Here is a 15,125-nt window from a genome sequence, read left to right on the forward strand (position 1 = left end):
GCAGGCCTTGTTTTAAAAAACCTCTTGCAACCCTTCCCATCCCCAACAAGTTTGCTGTGTCCCTGCTCTGACCGAAATCCAAAATGGCGGCCCTGGCCAAAAGTGCCAAAGCATACAATGGCAGTGAAGCAAAGCAAGAGACCCGGCTCACAATGAAGCACTTACGGATTCCAGAGTTCAGGCTGGCGTTACTTCCGCCTCTCTGCCTTTTATTCTCCTCCAGGGAGAATTACCCAGCCTTCTGGAAATCAGGCGCTCTCGCTCCTGCGTTCCTTGTACCAGTGGCCTCTCCTGGCTCCGTTGGGCCTGCTGTTATCATGCACAGGGAGGTGGAAGTGAAGGGTTAGTTGAGAAATACTTCTTCCTGGAGAACGTGACCCTTCCAGTGGAACTGTTCCTACTGGATATGCAAACGTTGTTGTTGTTTTAAAAAGAACTCCCCTGAACTAGAAAATAAAACATGGCCAAGATTTTGGCGATAACTCCTTCATCCCACTCTCCAGAAATATTCTGGCCTTGATCCAATCCCTGGGAACCAGATGTGGGGAAACATTGAAATTCCCCACAAAACTCTCCATCTGTTGTTCTTCAGGCCCGATTGGTCTTTGTCAGAGAAGCTGAGCCATCGTAGAAAAGTGACCCATCACGCTACAGCGGGGCGGACGAAACTAAACAAAACGCAGCAAGCTGGGCCTGATCTCTGCACGATTTGCAGAGAAAGCTTTAATGAATAAAAAAGACTCTGGGTCCAGGCAGGGAAAGAGCCCCTTTGCTTCTGCTGAATAAGAAAAAGGGCCTCCCCTCCCCAAATCCATGGTGGAGGAAGCAAATTGGGACTCTTGCTGTAATGTAATTATCTTGTGATTATCTTGTTTATGCATACTGTGGTTCTGGGAATTGTCTCTCTCTCCTAGCAAAGAATAGAGAGAGCTGCTGGCAGTCCAGGGGTTCAGTCCTGCTGTCCCACGGTTTTTCCATCTGGCCCCCCAACTAGAGAAGGGGGAGAAATTCGTTCACTTAACGAACTAATTTTGCACTTTTGAAACACAATGTGAACCGAAACTCAGTTATCCTTCGAAATTTGCGCTTCGGTGAATTTTGCGACGGTGCTTTTAGGCAAAAAAGTGAACAAGCATACATGTATTAGGAGAAGTGTGCACAAAAATGCTTATGAACTTTCGTGAAAACTTTAAAAAAGAAAATTCTCAAAGTTCGGGATGCATTGAACTTAAAACTGGAAAAATGAGAAACCGAAAGAAAACAACACTGACAAGTTCGTCCATCCCTACTCCCAACGTTGCCTCTGATCTCAAGGGCTCCTTCCTTATTATGTACTTCAGCAGCTTTCTCCCAGGCCAGCTGAGACACAGGCAAAAGGCTTATCAACTCCCTGTTCTGTAGTGTGAAGTTCAAGGGAGGCCTTGGCAGAGCCCTTTGTCCTATTATGTACCTTGGCTGCTTTCTCCCCAGATGAGACACAGCTCAAAAGGGCTCTTTAACCACATCCTTCCTAGTATGAACAGCAGCAGAACCTTGAACAGCACTCACCCTTTTATACACCTCAGCCACTCACTCTAAGGCATAGACAAAGGGCTCCTTAACCCCGTCCTCACAAATGTGGACAGCTCAGCTTTTCTGTGGTTCAACTGGCTACTCCTGTGCATGAGCCATGATGCACAACTAACAGCTAGGAGAGTCTGAGGTTGTGTCCATCAAAAGTCTCTTGGGGAAGAGGGGGTTAAAGAGCCCTTAGCTTAGGACCTCAGACTAAATTTACTATCAGAAAATAAAACAACCCTGTTTATGCAAATCTATATATTACTATTTTATTTATTATTACATTTATGTTCCACCTTTGTTCCTCCAAGGAGCCCAAGGCAGCTCACATGGTGGTCCTCCTCTCCATTTTATCCTCACAACAACCCAGTGAGGTAGGTTAGGCTGAGAGGCAGTGATCGTCCCAAAGTCAGCCAATGAGCATGGCCGAGTGAGGACTAGAACCCAGATCTCCCAAGTCCCAGTCTGACACTTTAACCACACCACTCTGTGTACACGAATAACCCACACCAATCACAACCCAACAACAAACCATGGTTTGTTATCATGGCTGGTTGCAGACAACATGACAAGCCATGTTTTAGCAACAACCCATGGTTCAAAGACAACCCACACTCAACTCTTGAGTATGGGTTATTGTGTTATGTGAACCCTGTCACTGTCATGACAAGTCATGGTTTAAACAAGCCAGATTTTGTAAACCAAAATCATGGATTCTATTTGTGGTTTATAGCTGGTTAACAAACCATGGGTTGTTTGCTGGGATGGGTTCAGACAAAACTTGTTTGTACGTAATGACAACCCCAAGTATGGGTTGAATATGGGTTATCGTTGAATTGGTTGTTACATGCAAACCCTGCACTATGGTTTAACTATGAGTTGTTAACCACAACCAACCCAGGAAGAGAAGCTGTGGTTTGATGTTGGGTTGTGAACTCTAGGTTGTTCGTGGTTAACAACCCATAGTTTAACCATAGTGCAGGGTTCATACATAATGACAACCCATGATTCAACGAAAACACGTGATTCTACAACAACCTATACTCAACCCGTACTCTGGGTTGTTGTTATGTGTGAACCAGGTCACTGACAAGCCAGATTTCAACAAACCACACCATAGCTTAGTATTATGTGCAAACCAGGCCATTTTGATGCTGCTATTGTTAAACAATTGGGAGTTAGAAATCTTTGTTGATCTACTGCAAATCACCAAGAGAATTAGTAATACGTACACACTGATTGTGAAACAATCAGGAGTCAGAAATCCTTGCTGATCTGCCACAAATCATCCAGCAATCTATAAGCAGACCCAGACTAGTTGTTAAAAAATTGGTTGTCAGAAACCCTTTCCGACTTACTGCAATCAACCAGATCTACTTTCTGCCTGCCCTGGTTCTAAACCATATTCCAAGATCTGAGAGATTAGAGCAAAACCCCGCAGAGAGGAGACGAAAGGCGGGAAGGGGAGACCCAGAAGGCAGGGCAAGAGGAACAGAGAAAAGAAAAAGAAAACTGGACCCAGGCAGACATCTGGCAGAATGTCAATGCGAGGAAAGAACAGCTGGATTTTGTAAATGCCCAAGTAAATTAATACCATACCCAGAGGGGAGGTGGGTGGGGTGGTGGTTGTTTTTGGAGCTCGGAGCTGTATGGGGCCAGCAAAAGCTCACTAGATTTTTTTTTAAAAAACGTACACACTGTTACATCAAAAGGGACTTGGCAGGGGAAAGTTCAGATTGTATGTATGTTATATAGACACTGAGCAGCGAAGTGCTGGGCAGAGGAGGGGGACAGATGTTGGGGGGGAGAGAGAGAGAGAGAGAAGGTGAGGAGTTAAACAGTAGGACTGTTGCATGTCCGTGTTTTTTGGGCTGATGAGATCAGTGTTTTCAAGCGCAAGCAAGGGGAGCAAAGGGGGGAAAGCTGTCTGAAGAAAGTTTGCTTTTGGGGAGAAAGGAAGCAGGAGAGGCATTGGAGACATGGAGCAAGCAGCCAGGCTCCTCTTGGCTTTACTGCTGTTTCTGCAAGGTAAGTTTTAGAGAGGCCAATTGGCTTTTCTTTTTCTTATTTTTCTTTCTCCTCTTGTTTTGAGCAAAAAGTGCAGGGGACTTTTGTGTGTGTATGTGTGTGTGTGGGGACAGCTTAATATATACACCAATTTTGCATTCTTGTGGTTAGCTTGGGGAGTTGGGGGGGGTCCTCTCTCGAAGGCTTTGATGGACCGCTTTGCTGGAACAACAACATGTTTGGGTCGCTGGGTGTTTTCTTTCTTTCTTTCTTTCTTTCTTTCTTTCTTTCAAATGATTTCTAGGGTGCCTTGAAGGGTGGGAACCCTTCACCAGGCGGCCTGCGAGATAAAAGGAAACGAGGCAAAACCATAACGTTCAGTTTAAAAGTAGTGATTAGAAATAAAACCGACAACCCCCCCCCCCAAATTAAGAAAAGGCCAGCAAAAGTTGGTGGGTCTTCAGAGCTTTCCTGAAGACCTCCAAAAAATCCCTCTGATGGAAGCTCATTTTTGTTATGTGGTTTTGCTGGAGTGAGTGTTGGTTTGTTTTTAGCTAGCGACTATCCAGTGCAGACAAATGTGATGGACTGGTTTTGCGCAGAAGAGTCAAAACAGTACATGTGCTTGTTTTCTGTGGAACGATAGCAGGCAGAAATCTCACAGGGAAAGCTTCATCACTCCATGCTCGGCCAAGCTGCGCCAACTGAACTTCTGGACATCATGAAGCCGTCAAGGGCTGAGGAACCCTGTCGGTGGCTACCCTGTATATTCACACTGGGGTGAAAATAATTGTGTGGGATTTGGCTCCTGCTTACGGTTGCCACCTTTTTTATTGGCTCTGCTCCTGTGCCTTTAACAACAGTCCGAAATAAATCTGGCAGGTGTAGTCTTTCCTGGTATGGCAATAAGTGGCAAGAAGAAGCTTCTCGTACTAGATGTCTGTGTGTCAGGTTGCTGTTACAAGCACAGGAGCAGAGTCAGTGGAAAAAATTGGCAACCTTACTTGTACAGTTGCTGGTGCTACCACCCTGGGAGACAACGTGGTGTAGGAAGACTCCTGCCCTAAGTTCCACCTTTTCTGCTGTGAACTCATTGGCAAAGTCACCTGCCTAACCTCAGTTCCCCATCTGTGAAATGGAACCGTTCATCAACTATGCCAAACATTAGAGGGATGGGGAGGTATTTTTGCCAAAGTTATGCTGAAGGAAAGATGAGGGATTGGTTAAAAAAAAGGGCAAAGCGTGGCAAGCAGAGAGAGCAGGGGATCAAAATGGCTTTTAAAAGAAGTGTTCAGCAATTGTATTGGTAGATTAATCAACCTAAGAGTTTAGTTGATTAACTTATAAGGGCTAATTATAATTAGCGAGGCTGCAATTGGAGGACACAATCATTTTGTCTCCGGTGTGCTACTGTACCTGGGGATGAAAAAGGAAATCTTATTGACAGCTTTTCCTTCTTATAACGAGTGATAGCTTTTTGTTTATTAACATACATGTTCTTTTTCCCATATCTGGGCAATATTTTACCCTCGGCATTACACAGGCAGATTGGGGTGGAGCAGAAATCATAGATTGGCACAGGGCAGGGAAAAATCACATAACCTTACAAAAGCGTACATGGTGAGCCTTAAGTAGTTGAGGAAATACTTGGCAACAGAAAGGTCTGGGGAAGAAAAGGTCTTCCAGTACAGAAGTTCACAAGCTTTTAAGTTAGACCTAGTTTCTCTTCAGGAGAATGAAGAATTCTGTATAGGCATAAAGTCTGCTTACAACTCCACACTCAGCCAAATTGATCTGAGAAAATATTTTGTTGAACTTGTTTTGTGTCTCTTTTTCCTTGGAGAAATACAGACAGTGACTGGTCTGAGGTCTCCTCCTGCAGCGATAGGCAGAAGGCAGATTGGGACCTACTCAGGCCTGTAGCCAGGATGGGCTAGCAAGGGCCTGCTCCCTAAACTTTCTTTGCCCCCCTATTTTTTTTTTTTTTTACAAACAAGTAATTAAAAAAACAGTTGACAATTTTGTCTTTAAACGGCCTGCAAACCAGATGAACTGCCCCCTACTTTTTTTTGGCACCATCCCCAACTTTTAGGCTGGTTACAGGCCTGGACCAGCTGGTAGATCTCTGGGAAATTTGCAGTAGATCAGCAAGGATTTCTGATTCCCACTTGTTTAAATTGTCTCCCCCCTGCCCTAAATTATACTGCTGAAATGAAGAAATCTGGGGGTGAAATCCAGGAGTAGGCTTTTCCATAGAAGGACTGTGAGCTTGGTTCAATTCTGGTCCTCCAAAGAAAACCCTGGGCTCAGAAATCTTTAGTTCTAAGTATTTGTGTCTTTGTAGCAGGGTCCAGTTAGTAGATGTCAGTGTTCTGGTAAAAACACAAAGTAGATCCTGTAAGCTTGAAGTCTGCCAACTTAGTGAGCTGGATGGCTGAAGAGGGATTTGAATCTCTCGTAAGTCAACAAGAGCCTTCTGTGCCAAGCTGCAAAGTTGTTTATCCATTCCCCCTTTCTGCTGAGAAGTGTTTGGTTTTGTTGTGTGTATGTGTGTGTTTTAATGAGGTTTTGCAGAGGCATCCCAAGCAAAGAGACTTTACCTGTGGAGGGAGAGCCTTGTGGAAAATTACTGAGAAGTGGGAAATGGTTAGCTGTCTTCCGTTCCTTGCCTGGTCGTTTTTAGAGACACGTGAAGCAAGTATGACATCGCTGAGACTGTTATGGCTGGCAAATTTCAGTGGATCTGATTCCAACCCAGAAGAATCCGCAAGGCGGCTTACCTGAAAATGAAATCAAACACAATTATGCCGACCCCATCTGACACTTACTGTTTCTATAGGGAAAATTGCAGATATTCACTTACGGGCAATTCTCACTTACCGATCAATTGGCTGGAGTGTCTTTGTGTGTGTGTGTGTGCGTGTGCGTGTGTGTGTGTGTGTGTAATGAGATGGACATCTGTTGTGGAGTCATCCTGTCCCCCCACATCCCCAGTATGCCTGCAGAAAGGTCCACAGGTGTGGAGTTTCCTGAACCAGTAGACCCCCAAACGGGTCATCCCAGGGGCGTGTCGGGGGCATGTTGGAGGTAGCTGCGAATTAGGGTGGGCACTTCTGCATCTCCCCAAAAGAAGAAACCATCACCCCCAAAAGAGGGCAGCAATTTGCATAACATTTGCCTATGCAAATTTACATGCGCAGCTGGAAATTTAGAAATAACAACTATTATTTAAATAGAAATATGAGACAACTCACCGTGGTGGAGAAGACTGCTTAGAGGACCTGCATGTCTGCTCAGTTCAGGTGTTAACTGTGGATGGACAACTTCAGGGTCCCTGCTCTCCTACCTCATAGTTCGTTGACTTTTAACCAGATTTGGACTGGATAGGCCATCAAATAGCGGACACCTTCAAATAGAGGACTGCCCCCTGTAAAGTAGGACATGTGGCAACCCTACTTTGAATCCACTGGATCCAAAGTCCCTTTTCTCCAAGAGCCCCCAGGATCAGCCCTGCCCAGTATGCCCCCCCCCCAAGTTTCATTTGAGGGAAGATTCAAAACAACAAAGATGATCCAGGCCTGGCATGAGTTTCTATTGCACAAAGGCAGTTCTATTGTACCAACAAGGTTTTATTGCACCAAGAAGGTTCTATTTCACGAAGGAGGTTCTATTGTACTAACAAGGCTCTATTGCACCAAGGAGGCTCTATAGCATAAAGGAGGTTCTATAGCACAAATAGCTAATGGTTGACACAGAGCTGTATTGTGGATGAGCATCTGTTGGAGAGCTCAATGTCTGTTTCGACAAGTCGCATGTGCCTTGGGGGCATGCTTGATCCAATTTGGATTCTCTGCCCGAAGAGTGAGAGAAGGCAGATGCTTTGAGAAGGTGGGCAGAGAAGGAGGGAGGCCCATGTTTCCACCCCTGAAGCCTTGGGGCGTGCACCTGGGACAGTTCTGCCCAGCCTTGGGGCTTCCGAGGTATTTGGCTGCCTTGAGCGAAGGAGGAAACGAAGCAAATGCTCCCATGCGGCAAGCTGCTGTCTACCCCAGTGGCAGCTCTCCAAAGCTTCAGACAGAGGTCTGCCTGCCCCAGCCATCCTCTCCAAGTTGCTTTTTAACTAGAAATACCAGAAGCATGAACCTGGGACGTTTGAATGCATGCAAAGCATGCGTGAGAATGACACTGAGTTATGTCCTCTTCTGATAAAAGGGGGGCGGGTTACCTCTTTTAGAAACAAACCCAACAACTCTGCTTAAAATGCTGGATCTGACAATACATCTTTATTATTAATTTATTATTAATTTTTGATTACATTTCTACTCTGCTCAATAACTAATGTTCTTTGGATGGATTACAAACAGTTAAAAAAAACTAAACTGCCATACAAACATTTAAAAATAAAAAATACAATGCAAATATTTAAAAGAATAAAATGCAATATAATGCAAAACAATAAACAGCACAGGAATCGATCAAACAGCCACAATATGCTACAACTAGGTCATCTGAAATGCCTGGGAGAAAAGTTTTTGCCCGGCACGGAACAGATAACGTAGGTGCCAGGCGAACCTTTTTGGGGAGTTTATTGCGTACGTGGGGTGTCACCACTGAGAAGGCCCTCTTTCTTGTAGCCACCGCCTAGCTCCCTTTGGTGGGGGCACCCAGAGGAGGGTCTCCAAAGATGACCTGAGGTTCCAAGCGGGTACATGCAGGAGGAGACGTGCCTTTAGATACTCTGTTCCCAAGCCATTTAGGGCTTTAAAAGTCAACACCAACACTTTGAATTGAGCTCATAAATCGACTGGAAGCCAAGGCAGCTGACAGAGCACTGGCATTCCGTGGTTGAATCGGCCACCAAACTTGCCAGACTGTTTGGGCTGGCAACCAAACAGCCAATCCCAGGGTTAGTGGGGGAGGCCATTTGAGACCCCCAAACATGGGTAAAACATTCCCCTGGAACTCCACTTGTTCTTCTTATAGTCTACACCTGTCCATCAACCACATAAGAACATAAGAAGAGCCATGCAGGCTCACCCAAAAAGCGTATCTAGTCTGGCATTCTGTTCCCACAGTGGCCAACCAGCTGTCAACGGAAAACCCACAAGAAGGACACGAGGGCAACAGCATCCTCCCACCCATGTTCCCAAGCAACTGGTGTACACAGGGATACTGCCTCTGATTACTGCATATCACTAGCATATAGCCATCAGGACTAGTAGCCGTTGATAGCCTTCTCCTCCAGGAATTTATCTAACCCCCTTTTAAAGCCATCCAAGTTGGTGGCCATGACTGCATCTTGTGGAAGCGAATTCCATAGCTCAACTCTGTGCTGTGTGATGAACTCCTTCTTTCCATCTGTCCTGAATCTCCCACCGATGAGCTTCATGGGATGACCCCATTGTGTTCTAATATTAAGAGAGAGGGAGAAAAACATCTTCCTGTCCACTCTCTCCACACCAGGCATCATTTTGTACAGCTCTCTTGTGTCTCTCCTTACTTGCCTTTTTGCTAAGCTAAACAGTCCCAGATATTATAACCTTTCCTCATCTGGGAAGAAAAGGAGACATGCCTGTGTCTGTATGGGGCAGCCTGTGTCTGTATGGGGCATAGTGGTGGCATAAAAGCAATTTGCACATACTCAGAGGTCCCCTCATCTTTTGGTATTTCTTTGCGTCTTCTGGGACTTGAGCCCAGGCATTGAAAATAAGTGCTGGGACTGAGCCCTGGCTGCAAAACCTAGTTTCATGGCACATCCACAACTCCATAATAGGCTTCTTTTTTTCGGAGTGTTTAATAAACAGGGTGATTGGTTTACCTGCCCTGGGTGTAGCCTAAATATAGGTGCAAAATGGGCATCAAAGGCCATGTAATATATTGGCCAATATTTTTTAAAAGAATATTAAATTGTCAATAGTTTTCTTTTGTGGATGGAATAATTAGGCAAACTTTTGAGGTGCCAAATACAGAAGGGATGTATGAAAACTTTGTTTCTGTCCACAAATCATCAAACTTGCCCCATCGGCAACCCTGAGCACAAACATGAGTGTATTCCCCCTGCAAATGTGCACATTTCCAATTGTGTGATCGCGTTCAAAAAATGCACCTAAAAAAAGAAGTGCATTTCGCCCCCAAATACACATTTTCATGCTTTGGTGAATGGGGAAAAAGTGCACACTTTTCATGCTTTACTCAATGGGGGAGCAAGGTGAACCGGGCTTCAAAGTGGAGTTCAAAGCTTAGTGAGGGCAGCAGAACAGGCAGAATGGGAACAGTTTCAGCTACTTCTTGGACCTGTGCTTGCAATCCTAATGCAGTAAGGTCACATGGCTGACTGGGGCACGCTTGGAGTTGTAGGCCTTTTTTCTGTCGAAACATGCATAGGATTGCACCCTAAAGCACTTTCAGTCAAGGAAAACTGCTGGCAAGTAGTTGTATATAGCATCACAAGAATGTCACCGACAGCCTCCCTGCCACCGCTCGAATGGCAGGTGATCTGGGACTCGGGTGGTCTTTACCATGCTCGTAAGTAAACCTGGCACAATAAAAGAATCCCGAAGCGGGGTTAAATGCTATTCATAGCCCAGGGATCATGCCGTTCTGAAGAAACAGCACATCTGGTGAGTTTCCTGCTCTTTGGAAGGACAGCCAACCCTTAAAAAAAAGAAAAAGAATTTGACAGATATTGGATCTATGGGAACTGCAAGCCAAGCCATGTTCTTTACATTAAACCAAAAAGCGGAAAAAGCACATGCTTTCTCACACATCTGGTGTGAAAAGGGCCTTAGTGCAGCTTTCTCTGACCTGGTGCTCTCCAGATGTTTTGGGCGTCAACTCCCATCAGCCCCTGCCAGCATGGCCATGATGGGAGTTGTAGTCCCAAGCTTCTAGAGGGCCCCGGGTGGGGGAAGGCAGCCTCGTTGTGCCTGTAAGGCAAATGCCAACATGCCGTTACCACAAAATCGTAATGAGACACAGCGCTCCTGTCTAACAGGGGGCAATCAAGTGGACGTTTATTAGGTAATTACATGTCTCCGAGTAGCTAATTTCTCAGCCTCTCAATAGCCAGTTTGGGTGTCCATGTGCTTGCCAGAAAAAGAGGTCAATCTTGGGACATCCAAGCTCCTGTTAGGATGCCCAAGCTTGTCTCAAGGTGCCAGGGAACACTTGTGTAATGTAATTGTGCTTCCCATCTTCAGGATGCAGAGTTCAAGGTCAGACAGGGTTCAGAGTCTTTTTATATGAGCGTGACTTCCACACTGGTAATGTGGTAGACTCCTACAGCTGGAGGGGGCCTTGAAAGCTCTATAGTCCTGGGGTCTCCAATGTAGTATCCATGGACACCAACGTGGCTGTGTGTAAGGATTGGGCCCAACATCTCTGCAGAAGCACTCTCCAAAGGCATGAAAACAGATGCAGAATCAGATGAGGAAGAGGGCAAAGGGGAGATGGCATTACCAACGTCGTAGGAGACAGGGCAGAGCAACAATGACAAAGTCTTTCCAGATGCCAACTAATCAGTTGGCTCAAACCCAGCCAGAGATCTCTCCATCCATGAGAACGCAAGACCTTATGGCAGGGGAGGAGTTGGGAGTGATGTACCCAAGAATCAGACATCGGTGAGGAGGGAGGAGCCACTTTAGGACGTGAGGCGTTCTAAAAGGTTGGCCGCTCAAAGAGGTTCCTAGGGGAAGAGCCTCCCTGAGGGTGGGACTGGAAAATCTATGCAGGTTTCGTACTGTTGGCTGGCGTCACTTTCGTCGCAACTTCCCAACACAGTGTATTCATCAAAGGTAGCTTCTTGTAGTCTAATTAGTATTATGCAAAGCTGACTTAAGAACTTAGCTCTGTGTCGCTGCATGCGGATTACGTCTGTAACCTGAAGCGTGGCTGATCTGGCTGTGGCTTGCATAATAAAAGCTACTTACTGAGCGATCGTCTTCATTGTGTGACTACAAAAATGACTGGAGGCCTGGCACTTGACACTGAGGACACCTCTCTTGACGCCCACCAGGGTTAAACAACCCACCGTTATCCTAACTACTAATTGTAGTTAATTAAACCACGATGTGCCTATAGATTTGGACACCACATAGGTTGAATATTCCAAACAGCTACGGAACGTGCCCAGTATGTGCGGTGATTTTCCACCGTTATGTGTGAACCAGGTCAGAGAGTTTATCACAGCCCAATCTGGGGGCGACAGTGCTAGTGGAAATGCAAACCAGTAACAACGGCAGGATAGATTAGGTGAGTGGGGGAAACTATGCAGTGTTGGAGGCTCCGTGAAGCAGGCAGGCATAAAACGTCTCCAGTGCGTTTCCATCTGCATTCCATCCATGCTTTCCTGTCGTTGCCTCTTAGTTGGTTGGCACCATTTCGGAACAACCAAATTTTGGCCTCCACGGAGCAGTAATTTAGGACGGGGACAAACATATTTGCCAGTGCTGTCTTCTGAGCTCTTGGACCACAAATCATAGAGGACAGGAAGAAGGCTCCTTCTGATGGCTGTTTCTCTTTCAAAATGTCTGCTGTGGGAGGAGGTCCAGCAGTGAGAAAAAACAGTGGAAAACATACAGTAGAAGGCCGGGCCTTAGGGCGGAGATGCTCAAAGGGGGAGAACAACGTTAGCATGCCATGAGAAATACATGAGATAACAAGTGAGACCTGCAACATGATGGTGTTGTCACGTTCCTTCGTCTTCTCCCTTCGCAGTAAATACTCTCCAGGAAACAAAGCTTCAGGCCAACACTGCTTTATTAGTAAACGACTCGCTTCTTTACAAGTGCAGATTCTAGGGAACTCTCAGACTGCATAGAACCAGCTGATCCACACATCTACGAATATCAATGGAGGAGACGAAGGGGAAGTGAGAGAAGTTGCCGGCAGTCTGGGCAAGAACTTCTCGGCCAGACAAGCTTTGCAGGGATGCCCCTCCCTTAGGGTGGCTCCCTCCTACATTGGCTTCCATGAGTGGCCAAGGTGGCGGAGCGCCTGAGCCCTGCCCCTAACTTTTCCCGCTTTGCTCTGTGACGGACCCTAGCGTCCCTCGAGTCATGCCCCTCGCCCTCCTCCTCCTCAACTGGAATTCTCACAGTGGAGGAAAGGGGGAGGCATTCAGGCTGGGCCATCTGTGTGTCAAGGTCTTGGGAAGAAAGTCTCGCCATATCGGGGGTTGCTGGGGATGGTGCCTCCCCCTGTCCTGGCTGTTCCCATTCTGATTCCGAATCTGAGCTGCCAGACATCTCCACATGCTCAGATTCATTCCTGACAGTTGTGGTATAGAGTGCTATCATTTGGGGTTCCAGCCAGCCAGGCTGTACTCAGATATTCCATTCCGTACCCCCTTCCTCCCTCCACCTGCTGATATCCACCTCTTGTGCATGGATGTTGGCAAGTGAGAATGAGTTCAGTATTGGTGTATAGTGCTCACAGGGTTGTTGTTGTGAGGATAAAATGGAGGAGGAGGATCGTTGTGTAAGCCGCCTTGGGTTCCTTAAGGAGGAAAAAAGGCGGGATATAAATGTAATAAATAAATAAATATTTCAGTCCAAGGGCCAAGTTTAATTCCAGAGAAGCGGCGGGAGGGTGCATTCCAGTGGTGGGCAGGGCCAAAGGCAAACGGTGTGGGGCCAAAGGCTAAATGGGCAGAGCCAAATACCCCAAATGCCAGCGTATTTTGTCTTAAAGTTCTTACTTTTGGTAACTGAGCCTTCAGAGGAGAGGCATTTCAGCCTTTTAGGATGGGGAGAAAAATGTACGAAGGTCCCAGGCATGGTCTGAAGGCGCAGGAGGCCGCCACCATGCTGAAGCTAAGCAGGTCTGGGTCTGGGCAGTGCTTGGAAGGGAGGCCGCCTGGGAACCACATGTAGCTACCTTGAGTTCCGCGATGGAAGAAAGGTGGGGTATAAATGAAAAATGAGTGAGTGCGTGAGTGAATGATGGGCAGTCAGGGAAAGGGTGTGTGGACTTCTGGGCAATAGTGGAGAGCTGGATTGGGGGCATCATCTCTGGATGAGGTTCAGCACCCCTGGTGTACAGGAATTAAAGCTCTGTAAAGCTAATGAGGGTCCTCTCTGCGCAATTCACATCTGTGTTGGGTGTGACTGGATCATTCGATTCCCCCCCCCCCCGGCCGCAGTATAGAGATGCAGCACAGGATTATCTTCCTTCAGAGGAGCTTGCTGACATCTCTTGGAGCACCTTGCACAGTAGGGGATTCTGAGGCGGTGGTGGAGAGGGTGGCCCGTAGGTTGTTTCTGGCAAGGCTCTCAGTAAGAGCGACCTCTTTTGTTTTGCTTTTATCTGCCGAAAACTTTTTGGCACTCGGTACGTTAAAAGGGGTTGGCGCATCCCATCTGCGTTTGTTGATGATGGGATTGCTGTGTCCACTTGTGGGTCTGGTGGCTATGGAGGTGGTGTGTGCACTTGTGGGTCTGGTGGCTATGGGGGTGGTGTGTCCACTTGTGGGTCTGGTGGCTATGGGGGTGGTGTGTCCACTTGTGGGTCTGGTGGCTATGGGGGTGGTGTGTCCACTTGTGGGTATGGTGGCTATGGGGGTGGTGTGCCCACTTGTGGGTCTGGTGGCTATGGGGGTGGTGTGTCCACTTGTGGGTCTGGTGGCTATGGGGGTGGTGTGTCCACTTGTGGGTCTGGTGATGGTCTGCATCCCTGACTCCAGCAGGGCTACTGGGGAATGAACAAGTATTCTTTTTAGGTGTCTCACTGGATTAATATGTCGGATCCCTGGAAGAAATTAAATATTTTCCCTAATATTTTTCTTCTGTTTTTCTCCCCTTGCAGAGTCTGTGGTTCAGCCTTATTCAGGTAATTAATGATAAAAAATATAATAACATCTCAAGTGTCCAAAGCTTGTTGCATGCTTACAACAGCCCTTTGATGTAGGCCAGGAGTGGGCAGAAGGTAGATGCAGATCTACTGGTAGATCTCTGGCTGATTTGCAAGGATTTATGACCCCAAATTATTTAATGATAGCGTCAACAAATTGACCCTCCTGCTGCCCTGAATTATACTGCTGAAATGAAGAAAGATTGGAATAGGAGCGGGGGTTTGGGTGGAAGAATTATGAGCTCCATTCAGTTCTGGTTGTTGTTGTTCAGTCGTTCAGTCGTGTCCGACTCTTCGTGACCCCATGGACCATAGCACGCCAGGCCTTCCTGTCCTGCGCTCTCTCCCGGAGCGTGCTCAAGTTCATATTCATTGCATCGGTGATGCTATCTAGCCATCTCATCCTCTGCCGTCCCCTTCTCCTTTGGCCTTCAGTCCTTCCCAGCATCAGCAAACTTTCCAGGGAGTTTTCTCTTTGCATTAGGTGGCCAAAATATTGGAGCTTCAGCTTCAGTATCTGTCCTTCCAATGAGCACTCAGGGTTGATTTCCTTTAGGATGGACTGATTTGACCTCCTTGCAGTCCAGGGGACTCGCAAGAGTCTTCTCCAGCACCACAGGTCGAAACCATCGATTCTTCGGCGCTCAGCCTTCCTTATAGTCCAGCTCTCACAGCCATACATTACTACTGGGAAAACCATAGCTTTGATTAGA

At 46.7% G+C, this 15,125-nt stretch overlaps 1 protein-coding gene across 2 annotated transcripts in view; it reads left to right on the top strand.

Moving 5' to 3' along the window:
• Window positions 1-2,866: 2,866 nt before the first annotated feature.
• MXRA8 (matrix remodeling associated 8) overlaps window positions 2,867-15,125 on the top strand; it is a 39,335-nt gene continuing 27,076 nt past the window's right edge. The window contains exons 1-2 of one of the 2 annotated variants that reach the window (XR_014786056.1): window positions 2,867-3,585; window positions 14,368-14,391. Coding sequence is in view for 1 of the 2 variants with exons in the window: in XM_084822188.1 (XP_084678314.1) it covers window positions 3,537-3,585; window positions 14,368-14,391 (73 nt within the window). In the remaining variant the exon portion in view is untranslated. The remainder of the gene's footprint in view (window positions 3,586-14,367; window positions 14,392-15,125) is intronic. The other variant, XM_084822188.1, reaches the window with a different exon arrangement.

Source organism: Heloderma suspectum, chromosome 15 (assembly GCF_057233095.1).
Source record: "Heloderma suspectum isolate Gila_16-S chromosome 15, 16-S_ref, whole genome shotgun sequence".
Lineage (NCBI taxonomy): Eukaryota > Metazoa > Chordata > Lepidosauria > Squamata > Helodermatidae > Heloderma > Heloderma suspectum.